At 45.9% G+C, this 21,860-nt stretch overlaps 1 protein-coding gene across 8 annotated transcripts in view; it reads left to right on the forward strand.

Annotated features, from left to right (window-relative positions):
- The window catches only part of CACNA1C (calcium voltage-gated channel subunit alpha1 C), a 2,322,072-nt gene that overhangs the window by 1,572,992 nt on the left and 727,220 nt on the right, over positions 1 to 21,860 (forward strand). For all 8 annotated transcript variants that reach the window (XM_069628642.1, XM_069628646.1, XM_069628641.1 and 5 more), the window contains exon 31: positions 16,638 to 16,670. In XM_069628642.1, the coding sequence (XP_069484743.1) occupies positions 16,638 to 16,670 (33 nt within the window). The remainder of the gene's footprint in view (positions 1 to 16,637; positions 16,671 to 21,860) is intronic.

Raw genomic sequence — 21,860 nt, forward strand, 5'->3', positions numbered from 1 at the left:
GTTTTCTTCTGGGGGTATGGCGCTTCAGGCGGCCAACTCCATATGTGCCTTGTCTCGTTTCACACACACTCTGTGGAACTGTGTTGCATTAGCGGCTGATCATATTCCCGAAGGGGACCAACGGGATGGTTTCCTTGCTATGGTTCAGGATGGCAAGGATGCCATGTGTGAGGCCGTTCATTCGGGTTTGGACTTGGCGGATTGTCAGCCGGTCCATGGCGGCGAGCACCGTAATGCGCAGGTTTGCGTGGTTGAGGAAGTCTGGGTTCGCTCCTGATGTGCAGTCCCGGCTCCTCAACATGCCCTTTAACGTTGAACACCTTTTTGGCAGCAAGGCTGACGAGAGCCTTGAGAGGTTGCAGGCCTCCAAAGCTGCAGCGAAGTCGTTGGGCGCTGCAGTTCGGCAACCTTCGCCTTTTCGTCCTAGGGGACAGCAATGGAGGGGAGGTTCCTTTCGCTATTACTCGTCCTTCAGTAAAGCGAGAGGAGCTAGCAGTCAAAGAGGTCATCGTAAGAGTGCCAGAGGTGGAAACAAAGGTACTCGAGGTGCCAAGGCCACTCGGGCAGTTGCCTCTTTGCCCTCAGGCAACGCCGCAGCCGCTACCACTCAATCATGATGCCAGGTCCCATGGTTCGCCGGTTGGGGGAAGGCTGGCGCAGCATCTTGTAGAGTAGCAAGCCATTACTTCGGATGTGTGGGTTCTGGAGATCATAACCCACGGCTACTGTCTTCCTTTTCGGCAGAGGCCTCACGACAATCCACCAGGGAACCTCTCTTTGAAGAGTCCGGATCCGCTCCTTGCGCAGGAAATTCAAGCCCTGCTGGAGAAAGGCGCCATAGAACTGGTGCCTGTAGCGGAGAGGAATGAGGGATGGTATTCCCCTTATTTTTTGATTAAAAAGAAAGACGGGGGATTGAGACCCATCATGGACTTGCGCGGTTTGAACAAACTCCTCAGGAAGGACAAGTTCAAGATGGTGACTCTTTCTTAAGTCCTCCAGGCCCTTCAACTTCAGGACTGGTTGGTGTCTCTCGACCGCAAGGATGCTTACTTCCATGTGCCAATCCATCCCAAGCACAAGAAGTACCTGTGGTTCGCGGTTGGCGACTTGCACTTTCAGTTTCGCGCCCTGCCGTTCGGATTGACCTCCGCCCGAGGGTTTTCACCAAGCTCATGGTGGTGGTGGTAGCGCATCTCAGGAAAGGGAGGATTCACGTCTACCCCTACCTGGACGATTGGTTGATCAGGGGGAGCTCTCCCGAGCAAGTCCTGGATCATCTGTCCGTCACCTGCCACTCCCTTCAGTCTGGGCTTCTCCCTCAATTTAAAGAAGTCCCATTTGACACCAACGCAGCGGCTCCAGTACATCGGAGCAGTGCTCGACACGTCCCTGGGGCAGTGTTTTCCTCCTCAGGTGAGGGCTCTTCACATTCAGCAGATGGTGCACAAGTTTCAGTTTGCCCAGACTCTCCCAGCGTCCGAGTTCTTGAGACTGCTCGGCCTCATGGCATCCTGCATTCTTCTGGTGCCAGAGGCTCGTCTGCGGATGAGATCTTTGCAGTGGGCACTCAAGCTCCAGTGGTCTCAGTCCTCCGGTAGGCTGTCGGACCCTGTTCAGGTGCCGCCCTCGGTAGCCCGGGACCTTCTGTGGTGGGCCGTCGAGGGCAATCTGATGAAGGGTGCCCCATTTTGGCTGCCCTGGCCGGAGGTGACGATCGTGACGGACGCATCCCTCACGGGATGGGGAGCTCATGCCAACGAGCTGACAGTCAGCGGTCGTTGGTGTCCGTCGGAGTCCAGACTCCATATCAATCTGTTGGAGCTGAGGGCCGTCAGGCTTGCCCTGAAGGCTTTTCTGCCGACTGTGCGCGGGAAGAGTGTCCTGATTCTGACGGACAACACGGTGGCCATGCACTACCTCAACAAAAAGGGGGGGGCTGGGTCACTTCCGCTGTGCAGGGAGGCGATGCAGCTCGAGTTCTGGGCCATCCAGCAGGAAGTTTCGATCTCGGCAGTTCATCTGGCCGGAGACGACAACGAGACGGCGGATGCTCTAAGCAGGCAGAGCACGATCTCTCACGAGTGGGAGCTGACCCAGGAGATTCTCCTGGAGATCTTCGCCCTTTGGGGGACCCCTCAAGTGGATCTCTTCGCCTCCAGTGTCAACCGGAAGTGCGAAAGGTTTTGCTCGCGGGAATTTCCTCCAAAAGGAGCCTTAGGAGACGCATTTGTGGTGGAGTGGTCATTCCCACTGCTGTACGCGTTTCCTCCAGTCCCCGTCATCCTGCAAGTGTTGCGGAGGTTACGGAGGTTCGGTTCCCGGATGATCCTCATTGCTCCGGCGTGGACCCAGAGGACGTGGTACCCGGACCTTCTAGACTTGTCCATCTGCCCTCCACGTCGTCTTCCCTACCGAGACGATCTGCTCTCACGGGAGGGGGGTCGGGTTCTCCATCCAGAGGTCAGATCCCTCAATCTTCACGCTTGGCTTCTGAAAGGTTGAGGTATAAGGATTGGGATCTCCCTGAAGACGTGATGGAGGTGTTGCTCTCGGCCAGGCGGCCGGCATCAAAGTCTCTGTACCGTTGCCGTTGGAGAAAGTTCTGCGACTGGTGCAGAGTTCAGAATGTGGATCCTTTTGAATGCGACATTCCCATGGTTTTGTCTTTTTTGCTTTCTTTGGCCCACAGGGGCTTGCAAGTGGGGACCATTAAAGGTTACCCGGCGGCGCTGTCCATATTTAAGCGCTCGTCTGAAGAGTGTTCCTATTTTAAGATTCCTTTAAATTTGCAGTTTTTGAAAGGGCTCACTAATGTGTTCCCTCCATCACCTTTTTTGGTGCCAGGTTGGGATTTGAACCTTGTTCTTAAGTTTCTCATGGGTGCTCCGTTTGAGCCTTTACATTCTTGCCCTTTGAGGCTGTTAACTCTGATAACTGTGTTTTTAGTTGCGGTTACTTCCGCTCGCAGAGTGAGGGAGTTACAGGCACTTTCAGTTAAGCCACCCTTCACTGTGTTTCACAAGGACAGGGTTGTCCTTAGAGTTCGTCCTTCTTTTCTTCCGAAGGTGGTTTCGGAATTTCATTTGAGCCCGAAGGTTGTTCTTCCGGCGTTCTATCCTCCTCCACATCCTGGTAAGGAAGAGGAGAGGCTCCATAGGCTTGATCCTAGGAGAGCGTTGAGCTTTTATATCTCGCGCATGTCCTGGGTCAGAGTGGACGATCAACTTTTCATTGGTTATGCTGGAAAGCGGTTGTGACGAAACAGACTTTGTCTCGTTGGATTATTTTAGCTGTCTCCGAGTGTTACAGCTTGGCGGGTAAGGACCCTCCGGCTGGCTTGCGGGCCCATTCTACCAGAGGAGTGGCTGCGTCTACTGCCCTGCAGAGGGGAGTTCCTATTCGTCACATCTGTGATGCAGCCACCTGGGCTTCAGTACATACTTTTGTACGTCACTATTCCCTCGATTCCATCAGAGGGCAAGATCTGGCCTTTGGCAAGGCAGTTCTCTATTCCGCAATTTGATTGGGCATGCTAAATTTGTATTCTAAATTCTTTCCCACCTCCTTGCTTGGTACTGCTTTGGGAGTCTGTCATAGATATGGAATACGTCGGAGGACCCAATCCCCTCGAAGAACAAGTTACTTTCTTACCTGGTAACGTTCTTTCGATGGGATGGTCCGACGACATATTACATTTCGCTCCCTCCTTGCCTTCCCCGCTGCAGAATTTCTTTTGCGATTGCAGCTTGCGTTCCGCAAGGCCTTGTGTGTCTGACTGGCAGAAAACTGGTGGCACACGTTCTGGGAAAAAACTATAACTGAGGCTATGGGCGTCGTGCGTCCTACTTATCACATCGGGTGACGTCGGAGGAGGTCCTCGGGGACGGCGCATCGACGTCATCGACGCAGGACGCAGACGCCAAAGATTTTCCAAAGCAGCACAGCTGTGGACATTATCTGTCATAGATATGGAATATGTCGTCGGACCATCCCATTGAAAGAACGTTACCAGGTAAGAAAGTAACTTGTTCTTCTCAAGGCTGACCCACTGCTTCTCAGTACTTTCCCACGAATGATCCGCCAGAAAGCGGAGTTGCGACGCCCTATAGTATAAAAGAAATCTGGGAAACCCATGCCCCCTTGTCCTTTGGTGATATCAAGGTCGTGTACGACACTCAGGACTTCAGGCCTGCCCACAAATATGTGAGAAGGGTGCATTTTACTTCCACATGGTACGCATCTGGAATGACTACTGGGAGCGATTGAAAAAGAAATAAGAACCTGGGGAGAACGTTCATCTTAATCGATGTGAATCTAGCTGTCCAGGAGAGTGTCATTTTGGACCATTTATCATGGTCGGATTTAATGGAGTTCCACGGGGGCGTGTAATTTGCCCTAAACAAACTTGTGAAGTCTTTCGTGATCATCACACCTAGGTATTTAATGCCTTCTGCCTGCAATTGGAACCCCCACTCCTCTAATAAGTGGCTTGGAAGGATCGAGTTACACTGCAGTGTTAGTGCAACCGTCTTGCTCAAATTTGCCTAAAATCCTGATCATGCCCCATATTCTGCCAGTGTGGTAAAAAGGGCGGGTACCGACTCTGACGGGTGAGTAATGTATGCCAGGATATTGTTGGCGAATAGTGCCAACTTATATTCGCTCCCTTCTCTAACTAACTAACCCCTGTATCTGGGCATTTGTTCGGATTGCTTGTGCCAGTGGTTCCAAGACTAAGATGAATAAAAGTGCGGACAGGTGGCAGCCTTGTTGTGTACCTCGCAACAAATTAAAGGACTCTGAAGCAATACCATCAACTAAGACTTTAGCTGTGGTGTTCCGGTACAGTGCTAGAGCTCCCGACACCCATTGTCTACCCAGACCTGCCCATTGCATTACTGCGTGCAGAAAAGGCCTCTCGACCCTGTTGAATGCCTTCTCTGCATCAATTGACATTAAGGTGGGACCGTTTTTGCACTCATCAATGGGAGCGATAAAGTCTAGGGTCTTACGGACGTTGTACGCACCCTGCCTACCCTTCAAATAGCCAACCTGATCTGTGTGTACCAGTTGGGGCAATATCCGAGCAAGACGGCCCACAAGGACACTAGCATAAATCTTGGCATTGACGTTTATAAGAGATATTGGACAATATGATGAACACTCCGTGATGTCTTTGCCTTCTTTAGGTATTACTATTATCTCGGACTCAGTGATTGAAGGGGGGGCGGGGGGCTTGGCTGGTTTCTAGTATTTTATTTAAAAGTTTCCCTAAAAGGGTGCCAATGAGTTACTGTAAGCTTTGTAGAAGGCTGGCGTGAACCCGTCTTGCCCTGGCGCTGAGCCTGCTTTCAGCTTGGAGATAGCGTCCTGAACCTCCTCTGTCGTTATTGGGCCATTAAGCATAAGTGGTCTGTTGTGCGGTATTGAAGCGCTGGGGAAACCTTTTAAAGTATTTTGCTATATCGTCTTCCGTGCCTCCGTCCTCTGCAATGTATAAGGCGGTGTAAAATCGGGAGAAGCGCCTCATGATTTCACTTGGGTTCAGCAAATCATTCCCACTTTCATCTTTAATTCTGGGTATCGCTCTCTCAGCCCTCTGTTTTCGCAGGCGGCGTGCCAACATAGTGTGAGCTTTGTCGCCCTTCTCATAAAATATTTGCTTTAAATTTCTCAATTGGGTCAGCGCTTTGCTTTGCCAAATATCACTCAATTATTTCCTGAGCATTCTAGTCTGCTCCAGGATTTCCACGCTACTTTCGGGGTGTGCTCAGAGAGGCAGTTCTTTCTGTGTAATTTCATATTTTCCCTTTTCACTCTGGTTCTATTTCTAAATGCCCCTTCTGCAATCAAAATACCTCAAATTGTGGTCTTTGCTGCTTCCCAAACCATATTTAACGTTAGCTCCCCTGTGTCGTTTGTGATAAAATAACTCTTTATTTCACCTGCAAGGGTATCTCTAAACAGTGGGTCCTTATAGAGGGTGTCGTTGCAGATCCATCTGCGCTCCGTTTGTGGGGTCGGGCCCAAATCTAGTTCCAGTGAGGACAGTTTGTGGTCTGTCCATGCTACTATCTCTATGGCTGCTGCCAGTATGGTGTATTCACTTGCAGCCTCAACTAGTATATGATCTATTTGAGAATAGGTAAGGTGTTGAGGGGGGTGGGGGGGATAAAAAGTGAATGCTCTCTCTTACGGGTGTACCTTGTGCCATGTGTCAATTAGGTGATTGGCCTTTAAAAGGTCTGTGAATCCCTCTCTTGTCGGATAGGATGGGTAGTGTGTGCCCCGTCTCATTGAATCCCAATCCGTTCTGGGGTCTGAAATGATGTTAAAGTTTCCTCCACATATCAACATTCCTTCTTTCCAACTGTCAAGGAAGCTAAAGAGGGACCCACTAAAGTGCAGCTGATTTTGGTTGCGAGCATAGGCCGAGCAGAGGGTGACCATCCGGGACCTCACTTATCCCTTCATTGCAATATATCTCCCTTCCTCATCCCTGAATACCTGCATTATTTGAAGACCTAAGGACTTCCTTTATATAATGCCCATTCCACTCCTCCTGTGTTCGCCTGATGCCCAGAATGTTCCTCCTATCTCTCTACTTACCACCTTAAATTACCTTCCCTTTGTGAATTTCGTTTCCTGTACAAACAGCACATCCAATTTGGAGAGTTTAAATTCCCTTGCCAACATGGAGCGCTTTTGCAGTGAGTTTAAGCCTTTGACATTGAGGTACCCAAACTTTATCCAGTCAGGTATTGCCATGGTGGTTCTCCATTTGTTTTGTCCTGACCTTGTCGGCTGGTCTACTTGCCTAATTGCTATAATCATTTATACACTACGACCCTGGATCGTGTATGCGTTAATCTGTTTCTGCCTCTCTTTAATAGTGCCGCAATGTGCCTTGTTACCCTCCTGATGTGTATCCACCTCCCTTAGCCCCCACATGCTTGTGGAAAATGCCGCCATTGGCGCTCCCCTTTAACAGAGAGACCCTAAAACAAGTAGGACCACACTAGAGGGACCCCTCTCCAGGTATTAATACAACCCTGTGTAACATTTCTATTAACCAAAATGGTGGAAACTCCCGCAACCATGTACCAACTTGCCACAAATCAGTCCCTACATAGTTCAGTAGCATTCGGAAACTCCCATAACTTGTTGCAAGCCTCTTTTCTGTTTTAACGGAATTAGTACAACTGATGAATGCGTTAATATCTGGAAGACATGGGAATGTCAATGAAGACACAGCTTTAACTTTTAACTTTTCCCCAAGGGCCTTGCCTTCAGGGTGTGTTAGACTGCTTGTACTTCATAGTGCCTTGAGATTGGCCTCTACGCGGCGAGGAGGCCCCGGCTTTGTGCATTGGATCCCTGGGCATTCGAGCTTTGTCTCTGTCTGTTCCTTGCGTGCCAGCTTGGAGGCTCTCTAGGACCCCTCGAGCCTCCTTTTATGAGGTAATGCGGTAGCCCTCACCCTCATGTTCGAAGCTCAGCGAGAACGGGAACCCCCATCGGAAGCGAATGTCGTGCTCCTAAAGCCAGGTCATTAGCGGGCGGCAGCTTTTCCGTTTGATGAGCGTGGTCTCTGACAGGTCCTGAAATATCCTGACGCTGGATCCTTCAAAGTCAATAGGCTCTTTCTCTCTTGCCTTCTGTAGGATGTCCTGTTTCTGCCTAAAATAATGAAATTTGGTGAGGACCGATCTCGGGCCATTCGGTGGGCCTTCGCCTCTGTGTATCCTGTCAAACTCGAAGTTGGGTGCTTCGGTGGGATCAAACAGCAATATTATTAGGGCCTTTACCCGACTCTCCAGCGAGGATGGGGTTTCTCCCGGCTTCTCACTTAGGCCCATTATGCGGATATGCGATCTCCATTCTCGGTTCTCTAGGTCATTCAGTTTTAGTTCGACATCTCTTTCCCTTTGTTCTAAGTCGAGAAACCGAACTTTGCTGTTAATTGCCATGAGGTTACCTGACAATTGGTTGTTCTCTAGGGCCTCTATGCGGTCCTCTACTTTGACCATTCTGGTCTGCAAGTCGGTGACTTTCTCAGTCAGGCTAGATTTTATCGATCAGATTTCTCCCAAAAGGATCTGTATATCAGCTTTGGTTGAGCTGTTGCGGTCATCTCCCAGTATTTCTGGTTGGTTCAGTCCCTGTACCGGCTCCACGGCTGCTGGCTCGTAGTCAAATCTGTGCGGTTTAAGGGCTGTGCGCGGATCCAGGGCAAGGGTAAGCGCAGTCGTTTGCCTTCGCCTGTGTGAGTAGTAACAACAGTGATTTTCACGCTGCGCTCACTCTGCCCAAATTACGCCCCTTGTCCCTGTCACCCAGCAAGGTTTCCTGTGGTGACTGCAACCTTTTCATTCGCGCTTGAACTCCTCACACTCCCAAGGGGTTCTGCTAGTCACCTTGCCTCCTACAGGTGTGCTATGTACTATCGAAAGTTATGGCTGCAGCATCCTCACTGTTGCCGGTGGGTTGTGCAATGGTGCAGGATTTCCAGCCTTAACTTTAATTGGGCTGCAAACTCTGGATAAAGTAGCCGTATTAAACTGTGACTCTCCGTTGTGTTGCTGGGCCTACAAGTTAAGAGGCTCTGCCTCTGCCTTCCACCAGCGTTCCGTTTATGGATCTTTGCCTGGACTTTCTGCACTGCTCATCAAAATAACAGGCTTGTGCATGCCAACACTCGAGGCTCGGCACAGGCTGGTTCGTTGCAACTTGACCCTGCGCTGCGACTACCGGCTCAGTCAGAACGTGTCTGTGTTCTCCACATTTTCTTTAGGGACGTTCCATTGTCTGCACAATGCGTGTTGCACGTGTGGGTGGTGGGCTTTTGTTTTCAGGCTTCAGGTATCGGGCACAAGCTGTTACGCACTCTCCTCCCCAGCTGACCGCTCCGTCCCTCATTTCTTCTCTCGTCTCTTAATTACCAGCAAGCTGAGACCCTTCAGGTGCATGGTCCAGGAACTGGTCCAACCCCTTCCAAATGCCGGCAGACCAGGGCTCTTCCTCCGCAATCAAAGTCGGAGGCCTTCCTCTCCCGCCGGACCTCAGCGATGCAGGCCTTTCCGCTAGGTTTCGGCCATGTTTGCCATGTTTTTCTTTGTGGGATCACAGCAACACTCCGATGCACGTCGCTTTTATGATGAACATGGGCACAGTTTCCCTCTCCATTCAAACTCGGTGCGCTCCAGCGGATCTGGGTCTGATTCATGTTTTTAGACTGCTGCAAATTCCAACAGTTGCAGGGCGCTCCGCCATTCCACGCTGCCTGGCGAGGGAGATGACGGCTCAAGCAGCCATCATGTCAGCGCCCCCTGGTGGTCTCCCCTAGGTATGTCTTTGATGTGGATGCTCCTTCTGCTTGTGCAGGTTTGGGTATGTCTTTAATGTGGGTGCTCCTTCTGCTTGTGCAGGTATGGGTATGTGCTTGTGCTTGTTTGGGTATGTCTTTAATATGGATGCTCCTTTTGCTTGTGCAGGTTTGAGTATGTCTGCTTGTGCAGGTTTGGGTATGTCTTTAATGTGGATGCTCCTTCTGCTTTTGCAGGTTTGGGTATATCTTTAATGCGAATGTTCCTTCTGCTTGTGCAGGTTAGGGTATGTCTTTAATGTGGGTGATCCTTTTGCTTGTGCAGGTTTGGGTATGTCTTTAATGTGGATGTTCCTTCTGTTTGTGCAGGTTTGGGTATGTCATGCCTTTACTTGATGTGCTTTTGAGATTGTGTCTGCTATATCTGTTTAAGAACAGAATTTAGTCTCCGCGTTGCAGATCGGCGTGCGAGAGCTTTTGGGCGTGTATGCACGCACCAATAGCTGGTTTGAGATACAAGATCACGGTTATGTATACTGCATCTTCTTGTATGTCAGATAAATACGCTGAATATGATGCCTGTTTAATCCTGCATCACTCTTTCAAAAAGGCATATTGAACATTTGGAGGCGCAATCCCTGATCTTTAACACAGATGCAACAATGACTGGCAATCCAGATGTTCAGTAGCATTTAAAGGGAACTTTACACCCAAACTGATCAGGAAAGAGTGTCGCTCGAGCACCAATGAAAAAGTTCATGTTTCATGACAGTCTGTTTGAGTAGTACCCAAACAGGGAAGGGGGACGGGTTGGTAAAACGTATTGCAGTGCATTTAAAGAAAATGTGTTCAGTAACACTGGTCAAAACTATCAGCTGCACACTGAATTAACTCTTCAAACTGGCACACTTTGGCCAAAACGAAAGCAATGGCCCACACTAGTATATTGGGCCTGCACTTAGGGCATGGCCCTGTTGCCCTGTATGCCTGTCTGAGCTTGATTGAGAGGGAGCTGGGCCCTCTTTACCTGCAGGTATTGAGTGAGTATAGAAAGGCTTCATCATCACTGGTTAGTGCAGTGTTTCGTCTAGCACATCACAAATGAACTCTCCCTCTTCATATTCCATGTAGCCTCTTAAAAACTGTTTGCCCGATGAGCCGCCATCTTGCACACAATGAAAATATCACACTTTATGTATTTATCACCCTCTTGTGGGGCGCTCAGTCTGATTGTGCTGAGCTTAAACAAAGTGAGATTTAAAGTACTGCTTTCTGGGTGTTAAGGTGGCAGGTTCAATTGTTTTGCTTCTTGGCTCTAAGGATATGGAAACTGTCTCTCTACACAACACCCTTTCCAATCACTCTTTCGCGGCCGTAAAAACACCCACAGCTGTGTTTGAAATGTGCAAGCACCAGAATCCTGTTCAAAGGCGTTTCTAGAGTGAGAAAAAGAAAGCGCCAGCTGAGCCATTCAAGCTAGGAATCTGTATCAACTCTTCTTGACCTCACCAACTCTCCCAGCTATGACACAAGCATCCTCTTTTCTTCTGCTCTTCTTAAAACTGCCCACTACTTTTTCCCTTCATTGTTCTAACTCCTTCCCTCATTCCGTTTCCCTTCCCCTGTTCTTTTCTCCCCATTTTGATTGTATATTTGTTCTATCACTTCACCTGTCTACCTACATCCTTCTCTGATAGTTTTCGTCTACCTCAATTCTATGGTTATCCCTTGTATCCTGTATTTCTTTTTCTCCTAAACCTCTATATTCCCCACCTTTATCTCTTTCCTTTTCCACAACCAGCCCTCATTTCTTAACTCTTCCTTTTCTGCCTAACTCTCTTTTCCTCCAATCACCGTGTCCTCTCCCGTTTCTTGCTACTTCCACTTCCTTCCCAATATTCTCTATTCTTACTGTTCTACTTCTTCCCACCACTAACGTTCTCTGCTTCCATCTCCATCTTTCTCCTATTCAGTGGTTAGTCCCTTCATTTTTCCATCCCCCGCTACAATCCACTTTCCTCCTTCCCCATGCAGGCCTTTGGCTTATTTTACTCCACATTGTTCGCTCTCTGCCTTCCCACTACATTCCTTTGTTTCTTCGTTAATTTCCACCCTCCTCCTACCCTTTCATCCTCTCTATCACCGTGAGTAGTTTCATGCACTTCATTTCCTCGTTTTCCCTATTTCCAACCCCTTTCCTTGTCCCATTATCATACCCACTGTGATATTCATCTTTCATCCATGCTTGTCAATTTTTGTCCTCAATATTTTACAACCTTAAACCAACTTTTTTTTCCAGTTCCCACTAATTCTAATACTTGTTTTATTAGTATATTGCCCACATTTTTCTCCAATCACTATCCCTGTCCTATTTGTATTTCCTAGACCCTGACCTGTGTACCATTCTATTTCTCTTTGTATAGTTTTCCATTTAACCTCACTTTGTGTCTCTGTTCCTCTATTCTATTTTCTTTCCCTTGTTTCCTGATTCCCATGTTCTTGCCATTTCTTTCTCTAAATCTCATGTATCTCTTTTTTCTGTTGCAGCATGGTAGGCATCATTCCCCTTCGCTCCTCCATTCTCTTTGCCTCTTCTTGTTACCTGACCCTTTCTAGCTTATGTTTCTTTTCAATCTGCTAATTTTCTTTATCACCCAGTTGTCAGTTTCTTTCCTACTCCTGCTTCCCATTTGCCCATTCTTTCACTGTCTTCTATTTCAAATCCTCTTGTTTTATCCAATATTCTACCCCATTCTTCTGTTTGCTTTCACCTTGTCTTTCTTCATCTCTTTCCCGACCTTTACTTTGTATTTCTTTACCCATTACCTATTCCTATTTTCTTCCCTTGGTCGCATTTATTCCTTGATCCTCCAACTGTTTCTGCACTTTCGTCTAACCTTATTCCACTCTCAGGTTTCTGCTTCTTCCCTTAGTTCCTCTTCCCTGCCTCCTATTCCTTTCTCTACGGGACTACCTTTCCCTGAACATTTTATGCTTGTTACTACCTTTTTCCCAGTTAAATGTTTTGAAATATTTAATGCACCACAGTGAAATAGCCAATGAATAATAACATGCAAATAGGATATGTAGACCCTACCCACTAAAGGGTATGAGGATGGGTGGAAGGAGGACGCAAGTGACCTTTGCCTTAGTTTGGTCCATCTCTGTCTTTGTGTGTGTCCATTTGTCTGTCTGTCTCTTTTTGGTTCTTGGCTCCCAAGCCCTTCGCTGGCTGCTTAGGTTCTGCCATCAGTGCACCATGGGCATAAATTATTTTAGATTTTTATTCTAGAAACAAACAAGTTTCTATTTAATTTCCTCTCTGTCCTTTATCCCAACCTGCAACTCTAAATACTAAAACAGCAGAGCTTTGCCAGTGAAGATTGTCTTTGGCCACCCTTCCATCCTCAGTAGTTTAGCAGTGACTTAGGCTCGTATGCGATACACACAAGCATTTGACCACTTTTTCGCCACCTCATCAGAACCTATCGCTACCAGATGTCAATACATAAGATACATGTTTCCCAGAGGAGACACCACCTGGCTTATAACTTTCTCTTCCAAGTATCACTGATTATGTCCAAATTGCAGATTTGGACTTGGGTACCTCAGTAAGGGCATAGATAATGATTCCAAAGCTTATTGTCCTGTGCCTTCTCTCGCCATACTTTTCCGAGGTGCATCCACTGAAATTGACTTTATCCAGGTTATATCCACACTGAGCTGGACTAGTGACTGTCTCCAACTGATCGCACATACATTCCCCTTCACCCTTCTAATCACTGATCTTTTCATCACTGACATCATTGGAGGTGCCCTACCAATTTGGGCTGGAATACCCTTTTTGGGGTTGGTCCACGTCTGATTTCCCCATGGCCTCCCCCCTACCGTAATGTCATGGCAGGCTGAAAAATGATAGTCTGGAGGGTGGTGCAGAGATGTTCAGCTGGTCTTTGATTAAGTCAGAACTTTCCAGCCTTCACTTTTCAGTGCTGCTTTCATCATTGGTTTCACCATCCACAAATGCTGAAACATGTTAGTCCAACAAGTAGAAGGGAGCAGTGGGCGGAGGGTGGCTGGTATAACCACGCCTATAGAATTAGGAGCACAGCTCTGCTGGTATAAGAAGCTTTCACTTTTCCATTTCTAATTCTCAGACTGAAATTAGAGGCAAAGGTGGCAAGACAGAAGCAGCAGCAGCAAAGGGGCGGAGCCGCTGGTGTGCCGTTCTAATTGTTCAACCTGTTTGGTGTTATTCACTGATTGTGCCTCATTCTGCAGGATGTTACCGTAGGTACTTTGTTCCTGATGACAAGAAAAGATAAGTGAGTTCTGTACGGTTTAAAGGCTCTTCGTGCTGACCAGCACCATGCATCCAGGTCTTCTGGGGCAAATCAGGTGAAACTAAAAAGAGATCACAGTGTCAGTCATAGTCCCGTCAGTTGAGGCAATGGGCCTCATTAGGACCCTGGCGGAGAGGGTATTACGCCAGCGTAGTGCATGGCGTACCTCTCCGCCATACTACGAGTTCCCGTAGCGCCATGGAGGTTTTCTCCGCCTGGTTTTACCAGCCGGAGAAAACCATGGCGCTACGGGACCTCGTTGTTAATTACGCCACCGTATTTTACGGTGGCGTAATTAACTCCTTCCCCACTCCCATTATACCCTATGGGGCAAAAATGGGAATGGGGAAGGGCAGAATGGGGATTGGGGATTTACCGCTCCGCCGAGGTCGGAATGGGGCGGTAAATCCGCCAACCCCCATGGCGCTATCGGCGGCTTTCCGCCATGCTTCGCGGTGCATTTAGCACCGCGAAGTCCGCCTGGGTCGTAATGAGGCCCAATGTGTGTATGTACGCACATAGCTACATATTTCCGTGTGCTGGTTAGTGTGTAATGATTGGTGCGCATGGGCGCTTCTTCGTGTGTCTGTGTGTTCCAATGCGTGCTCGTGCAATGCACACGCGTGTCTGTGTGTGCGTGGGTGAATGGACCCTGTTTCTCGGTTTACCAGGCTAAGCTGGTGAGCAGCAATTCTCATTGGGCAGAATAATTTGGCTACAGTAAACAAACGTGGTTCTAAGTTCAATTCAATCCTCACTTGTATTCCAGAGTGGGTTTTCCATCCAACCAAAGTATGGCAGAAGGAGGATGCTCTTTAAACTGTACAGAACAAACGTTATGTTGTTGTTTAGACAGTTAGTTGTCTAGTATTAGAAATGCAAACTAACATATGTTGATGTTTTTATCTGCAAAGTATAATATTTCTAATGGTGATCAGATATAGAGTCACTTTCACAAAAGGCTGCTTGATTCGGTCAAATACTAGGCCAATGCCATGCGATATGTCTTCTAGCCATTGGGAAAGGCACATTTGTGAGGCCACCTTAGAGAAGCATTGAATAACAGAATGCACGCTTGGCCTGTACAGCTACTGTACGGTAGGAGATGTGATGTATCATATAATATATGTTCTATTCCACGTGAACAGCCCACAAAAATGAAGGTCAAATAGGGTCAAAGGTGCCACTTTCATCCAAATGAGATCCCTACTGTGTGAGTGACCACACGAGTTAGCCAATAATCCCTTGAAAGGCCTCTGGTTCTGCAGTCATTCACTGACGTCCCATGGCACAGCCCATACCCTTACTGTCCGACTGTGTCTATTTCGGACCCCGGCCCTCAACAACGAATGGGCTCATCTTACTTGACATCCTGAATTGATAAACAGCGCTTCACTCCAAGGCTGGATAAGATATGGTTGTTCCCAGTCATTTGAGAAACCATTCTGTACTTGAGTGGGATAAAAAAAAAACATTTCTGTTAGCTTTATAATATAATATGCATGTGTTTGCGACAGAATAGTTTTCAAGTATCCTTGTTAAAAATCCTAAAGCCACAGTGCAGGCTTCCCGGGTTATGCAGATGATTGATCACTCCTGTAATACTGTGGGATATATAGTTTCCTTATTGGGTGATTAAGAATATAACTGAAGATGCTTTTAAGAAAAATGTTCTACAGCACCTCGAGTATCATTAAAGGACATCGCCTCTCTGGCATAATACATACAGGATGTATGCCCTCAACCTGAGTTTGCACTTAAAATAAGAGTTTATCGCAACGCCACTTTAAACCGGGTGGCTAGTCAACCAGAAATAAACTTTCCTGTTGAATTGGCCTTCAACCCTATGTTCATTACGCCCAGTGTCCCCACCCTTTCCTGATGTGGTTGGTCGAAAGAGACTCTCGTCATCTTGTTAAAAGGCTGTGGCACTAGGGGAAACTACCTGTACATTTCAAAAGGCATGTGTTTGAAAAATGTAACTGATGGGTTTTTTCAAACATATGATTTTAAAACTGCACAAGGAGTCTCTGCCACCATTCAGGTTAGTTTTCACATTGCAAAAGCTGACTATGGGCTAGTCGAACCAGCATAGCAGGAAAGTGGACCGGAATGGGCCTTGGTAGGTGGGCGTTCCAGGTCGTGTTACTAATCAGAAAGTGTAAATCTGCTTATAAAAATGTGCCCAAAAAGGGAGAGCCGGTTATTCCATCGTCTTTTCACTGTTTTAGCTAAACAAGCAGCATTGAGATATGCAGCTTCAACAAAAAGATCGATATGAATACGTGCATCTCTGCTCTTATTGTGTACATGAGCCTGTAAACAGATGTCAAAGGGGGCCCGTCTGCTAGGTCGACCTTACCATTCCTGCATTAAGACACTTGCATACAAAGCAAACAGTGGTCTTATGTATATATATATATAATTCCAGATTTTGAATGAATAGTATGCAAACAATATTTACTACTACCCTGTCAAATTGGTAATCATTTATAAAATAATAAGTGGATCAGTGGCTACTTAATTTAGTCTAAACGAGAACTATTAATAAAACTCAATGTTATGTTACAGAGAAATTATAGAGAATTAGGGAGCTCATTGGTGCAGGACTTGAAACATATCTCTTGGTGCTAGGAATAGCCTTACCTAGCTGCAGACTTGGTGGCTTGACTTCATGGACTGTCTAATTCTCCTCTGTGGAATATAGTTGCTGATGAAACCCCAATGATTTCTAAATGAGTCTCCGTAAACTACAGCTAAAATTCATCACATTCTCAACGTTGATCACTGTTATAAGTGGGAATCTAGGGCATGAGATAGATAGCCGAAAGTATATTTGCCCAGTCAATTTTTCTGTTACTGTGTTCTTTTTTCTACCCACTTTTTTGTTGCGTGTTTAGACCTAGCTACTGGGCCATTACTGTGGAGACTTAATACAGCTTATTTCTGTCTGCCTTTCTTTAAAGCCAGCTGAACATACCCAATGCTCTTCCTCAATGGTAAGACCACCACAAACACCACACGCTCTCACTCTGCCTCTTTCACATGCCCAATCCCCTACCACTGAACCACTAACTCACTCTACCACCCTCTGCCCGATCCTGGGGTCGGTATTTCACTCTCTGTGCAGGCCTAGCCTAGTTTATTTTTTTTTTTGCATGAAGCCGCAGTGTTGTGCATTTTGTATGAGTCTGGTGTACCCTGATGTGTATCTGTATGGTATTTATTGTGCAACCCTAAGCTTTCTTGTAATAACTGACCTATTATTGTGTCGCTTAAGGAATTACCAGAAGAAAGTCCGAACAGCAAAGGCTTCCCACGGTTAACTTGTGGCATTAATCAATTGGTAAAGTGGTCTACGGGGGGGGGGGGGTGCCCTCGCCCCCAGGGCAGTCTGGGGATTTACCTTCATATAAAGTAGAATCTGAGCCACAGTTAGTAAGGTCCATGAGCTGGGACCTCTGAACTAGACTATGCTTCATGAGGTGATGTTTTGCGTCCTTAATAAAAAGGCCATCTTTTGCTGTTATTACTAGTACTCTCTCCAATAGGAGAACTTTGACACTAAGGGTTGGGGTGTTGAATCCACCAAGTGCATAGCTGTGGTTTAAATGCACACAGTGCCAACTGCACTAAAGCCAAAGCTCTTGTTAATAGTGCAAGCATAAGCTCCATCTAAAAATCCAGATTTTGAAGACCACTCAAAATTGGTGACGGCCCAAGAAGAAGCCACCTGAACAGGGCAATAAAAATACACGTTCCTTGAGATGGATATTTGTGTAGTTACCAGAGTTTTGTGGCAAAAGCCCAAGGGACGAGTTACTGCCACTTTCACTACAGCGAGGGAAAAGCACATTGACTTAGTGGTTAAGACACTGTTGCTTTGAGACAGATGGCAGTTTTTCCGGTTTCAGACCATATATCAAGGTCTTGAACCAGTCAACATTTAGAACGTCCTTAATTAGCTGATTGGGAAGCTACATTTATGCTATGAAAGTGTGGAACATTCATGCTACCAAAATATTTGGATCTCTCTAGATCAAGTGACAATGCAACTTCTTTAACCTTCCTGAGAAGTAGGCCATGGAAGAAGAAATGAAAATGAACAGCCCCTCTTAAATGAAAATTAAATTAGATAAAAAAAGATTAGGAATAAAAATGGGATGGATTTACAAGACCAGTGTTTCTTGCAGAAAAACTTGGAAAAGAGAATCCACAGCAAAATTCTGCTTGTGAATATGTTCTGAGTGGGCTAAGTGCAAAAAAACTAGTTTTCAACACTAGGAATGTTACATTACAAATGTAAAATTCATCCAGTAGGTAACCAGCGAGTGTGCACATGACCAGTTTCAGATAGAGTTGGAAACTATGAAAATAGGTAATATAGGCACTTTTCAGACCAAATGCGAATCTGCATATTTCATCACGGTATCTACAGTGACCAGTGAAAAAGGAGGGGTGTATGTTAACAGATTGTAATTGTTGCCTCAACAATCTGGAAATGGTCTGTTTCAGAATAAATGTAATTATTCTGAAAGGAAGTACATCCATAGAGTACTTGATCTGCGAGTACAAATGTTTTTTTAATTTTTATTGAATCAGCCGTTCTGACGTAGTCTTGCATTCTTATTAGTCAAAATCTTAGATGTTTAACTGGATTAGGTTGCAACGTTTAAAGATGTTAAACATGAATTGGACAGAAGAACTCACAATTGTAAAAATCTTGTTTGTAGCTGTTTGACTGGTGGAGGCTGCAGGAGACAGCTAAATAGCCGCTTGGAGCTAATGTAATGATCTGTTCTTTATTTTACCCTTTTGCAGTGAGTCATTGATCTACTCAATCCCTGTTTGTAGACGATTTACCGGCAGGGTTGTTTGTGGGGACCTAAATCTTTGGGCATGTGACCTTTAACTCAAAGGACCCAATAGGAATCCATACACCCCTGTCTTTCAAGAGGTTAACTTGTACATTTGGCCTCTTACAAAGACCAGAGGAAGGGTTGTTGAAACAATGTATGCTGCCTCAAGTGAGCTGCCATTTTGGCATCATCCCTCCCTTTAATCAGGGACAGATTTGAATACTGAACGTCAAAAGGTGCATGGTGCTGGTGGAACACTACACAGCTACCTAGAATCTGATTGCTGTAGAACTAGCTCTTAATGGTGTTGCAGACAGGCAATTCCCAAGGATTAGAATACCCCTTAAAACTGCAAATGATTTGAAATATGAATAAGTTAAAGGGGCAGCATGTGGAAGGCAACTGTGTCCTCAGTGCTACTTTACATCCAGTCAATTGAAAAATATCAGATAATTTGACAGTACAAATACACGTTTAAAACTAGAAACCTGGACGTTAACTACCGGTTGAGGACAGTCATTTTCTGCTGTGTTTGTTTGCACAGCTACCAGAAACGGACACTCGATAGATTCTTTCAGGTTGTTTGCTAGCAGTTTCGTTCCTACAAATAATCTTATTTATACTTGTCCTTTTGAAGTAATGTTCCTAACCGTGCCACCATACATGCTCAAAGGAAGAATTTAGGCATGGAAGAGCTGGTATTTAAAAAACAGCCACTCTTGTGCAGACGTTCCTACATTCTCACCCTTTGAAATCAAGGGAAGCAATATACAAACCTGGTGAGGACCATCTTCCCATCATAAGGAATAATTGGTAGCATGCTTATGAGGGGCCTCTGCTCTGGGGAGCAGTGCTCTGATAAATAACAGGTGATGGAGAGTTCATAACCGTTTTATGTCTCCCAAACTCGAATAAGATTGTCTTTTTCCGCGTGTTAAAACAAACCGCTATGGCGTTCCTATAAACATGGTTCATTCATCTTGATAATGCAAATATTTGTCTTGATTAAACAATGATTTCTCTCTACTTCTGGGTTAGGTGCGCCAGTAAGTTTGATATTTGATAGCCTAACAACCTCTCTAAGAATGAGCAATCTGACTAAACTGGGAAAGTTATTTAAACAATCTGTACTTTTGGAGGTTCTTCTAAGTCTTCAACCTCTCTGAACTGCCCAGGAAGGCATCATGTACTTTCATAAAGAAAAATAATAACATATATTGTTAAAACCCTCTTTTCTCTCTCCATTGAATACAGTGCCATTGGTGTGTGGGTCGTTAAGGAAATTGCTATATTAACAGGATGGCTGGCACCTCTGAAAAAATTGTAGCACTGAGAAGAATTACTCACATCAAGCTTTACAATCACTCTTCTAGTATTCTTAAAAGCCTGCCTGCCTCTGACTCCATTGGTTTCACAGTGCTGGGCAATCCATTACATATTTCATTGGAACATAGAGTGGGTTCCTTAAAAGTCTTATTTTCTCCGGCAATGGATCTTACATATATTCACATGTTCCAAATACTTCCATGCAATCAAATTGGGATCTCCTACAACAACAATGGCTACGGAAGTAAAATAAGAGTTTTAATATATCTCCTATCCACCTTATATTTGTTCAATGTCCTGTAGAAAATGGAGTACAGAGGCTCAGTTACTGCCTCAAAAAGCCATCTTCAGATTCTTTACCACACATCATGTTGACAGGAATGCACTGCATGCTCTCTTCACGTTTTCTTTCCCCTGCTGCTGATTGACAGAAAACTGAAAAGGGTATTATTCCTTCCACATGAGATTAATCAACCAGGAGAGCTTGTTTTCAAGAGAGTGTACAAAAGAAAAGCGAAAGAAGAGTGGGGCTTTATTTGATGGTAGATCACCTGGGGGGGAAAGGTGAAAGGGCCTAGTTCTTAGTCCATTCACTCTTAGCAAGCTACCACCAACCATGTCTCCCCCTTCCAAGACGTGGTGCCCCTACTCCTTGACATCCAAATATAACAAAAGTTTTATAATATATCTAAATGTCTGGCAAACAATTTGATAAGGGAGCCATAAACCGTGCAATCCAGGAGTAAAAACCTCTCTATGCGCCAGCCTCCACCAGCTAAATTCCATTCACCAGCACATCTTCAGTAGCATCTCCTCTGTCGTCAATGGCCCCTACGAAAAGGGCATTGCCATTCTGCTCATCAATGGGCTTATCAATGGGCAAGGCAACAGGATAATGGTGCAGCTGATTCAGGCAAAGATACAGGAGATAAAGCCAGACCAGGGCTGAATCCCTTACCACAAATCCCTAACACAATTGATTGCCCCCTGACAGTTCCCAGGGTAAGGTACACAAATAGACATTAATGTCTCATGATCAGCAGGAGGAGGAAGACATTTATCTGTACCCAACACAAGGGAAAGGCGAGGAATTGGAACCTGGAGCAAACAACATTTCTGGTGCACACAGACCAGCGAGCTGACACATGAGGTGACTTTGTTCTCCACTAGAGGATTGAGTCGAGTCTCCATTAAGGGCCTCGCATACGGATGGCTTGATTTTGTTCCAGCAAATGATTATCAGAGCGTCACTGTTGTTCGGTATTCAGATGGTTAGGAGGAACAGCAGTTTTTCCTGTATGACAGATGGAAAACATTTAGAATGCCAAGCACCACAACCTCAATCCTAGTTCATATATGGGATCCAGGAACACCAATTCTAATGGGGGCCCAGTCAGTACTTTTATTTAAAGCTTCCCCAGAAAATGGCAATGCCCCATAGTGTCTGAGAGGCCGCCTGAGACCAGGCTTTGTGGTTATTACTATTGCACATAGGCAATCAGTCAACAACGATTAACTCCTAACTTCTGTCGAGGGAAGCAAGGCATATCTGAATTTTTATAATTGATTATTTATAAGGCGCTTAATACCCAGAGGTTTCTAAGCACGGACCCAGAGATTGAACCTGTGTTGCTCTGCATTGTCTTGCTTCCAAGGCGAGCGTGTTACCTCTGAGCTATCCTCCCGAACATGGATACTTTAGAAAATATTCTCAATAAAGGTTAGGTTAGCTTAGCTTCAGAAAATTGTCTATGCTGTAAAAGGTGCATGTGCAAACATTCGCCAGTGCTGCAAAATGCAGGGTTGAAATGTAAGCCCCAGACAGCTAATAGTTGAAAGGAAGTGCACAGTGCAGAACCTTATTCTGGCTTAAATCGACTAGAGAATGAGGCCCGTCAGCCTTATTACATATATGTAAATATGCAGCTGAGGTTTAGCAAAAGAGAGGGTCCACTAAATTCTGATTTCAAACAACCTATTCCAAACCCTAAAACTCCACCCACC

Source organism: Ambystoma mexicanum, chromosome 12 (assembly GCF_040938575.1).
Source record: "Ambystoma mexicanum isolate Mex_15411 chromosome 12, UKY_AmexF1_1, whole genome shotgun sequence".
NCBI lineage: Eukaryota > Metazoa > Chordata > Amphibia > Caudata > Ambystomatidae > Ambystoma > Ambystoma mexicanum.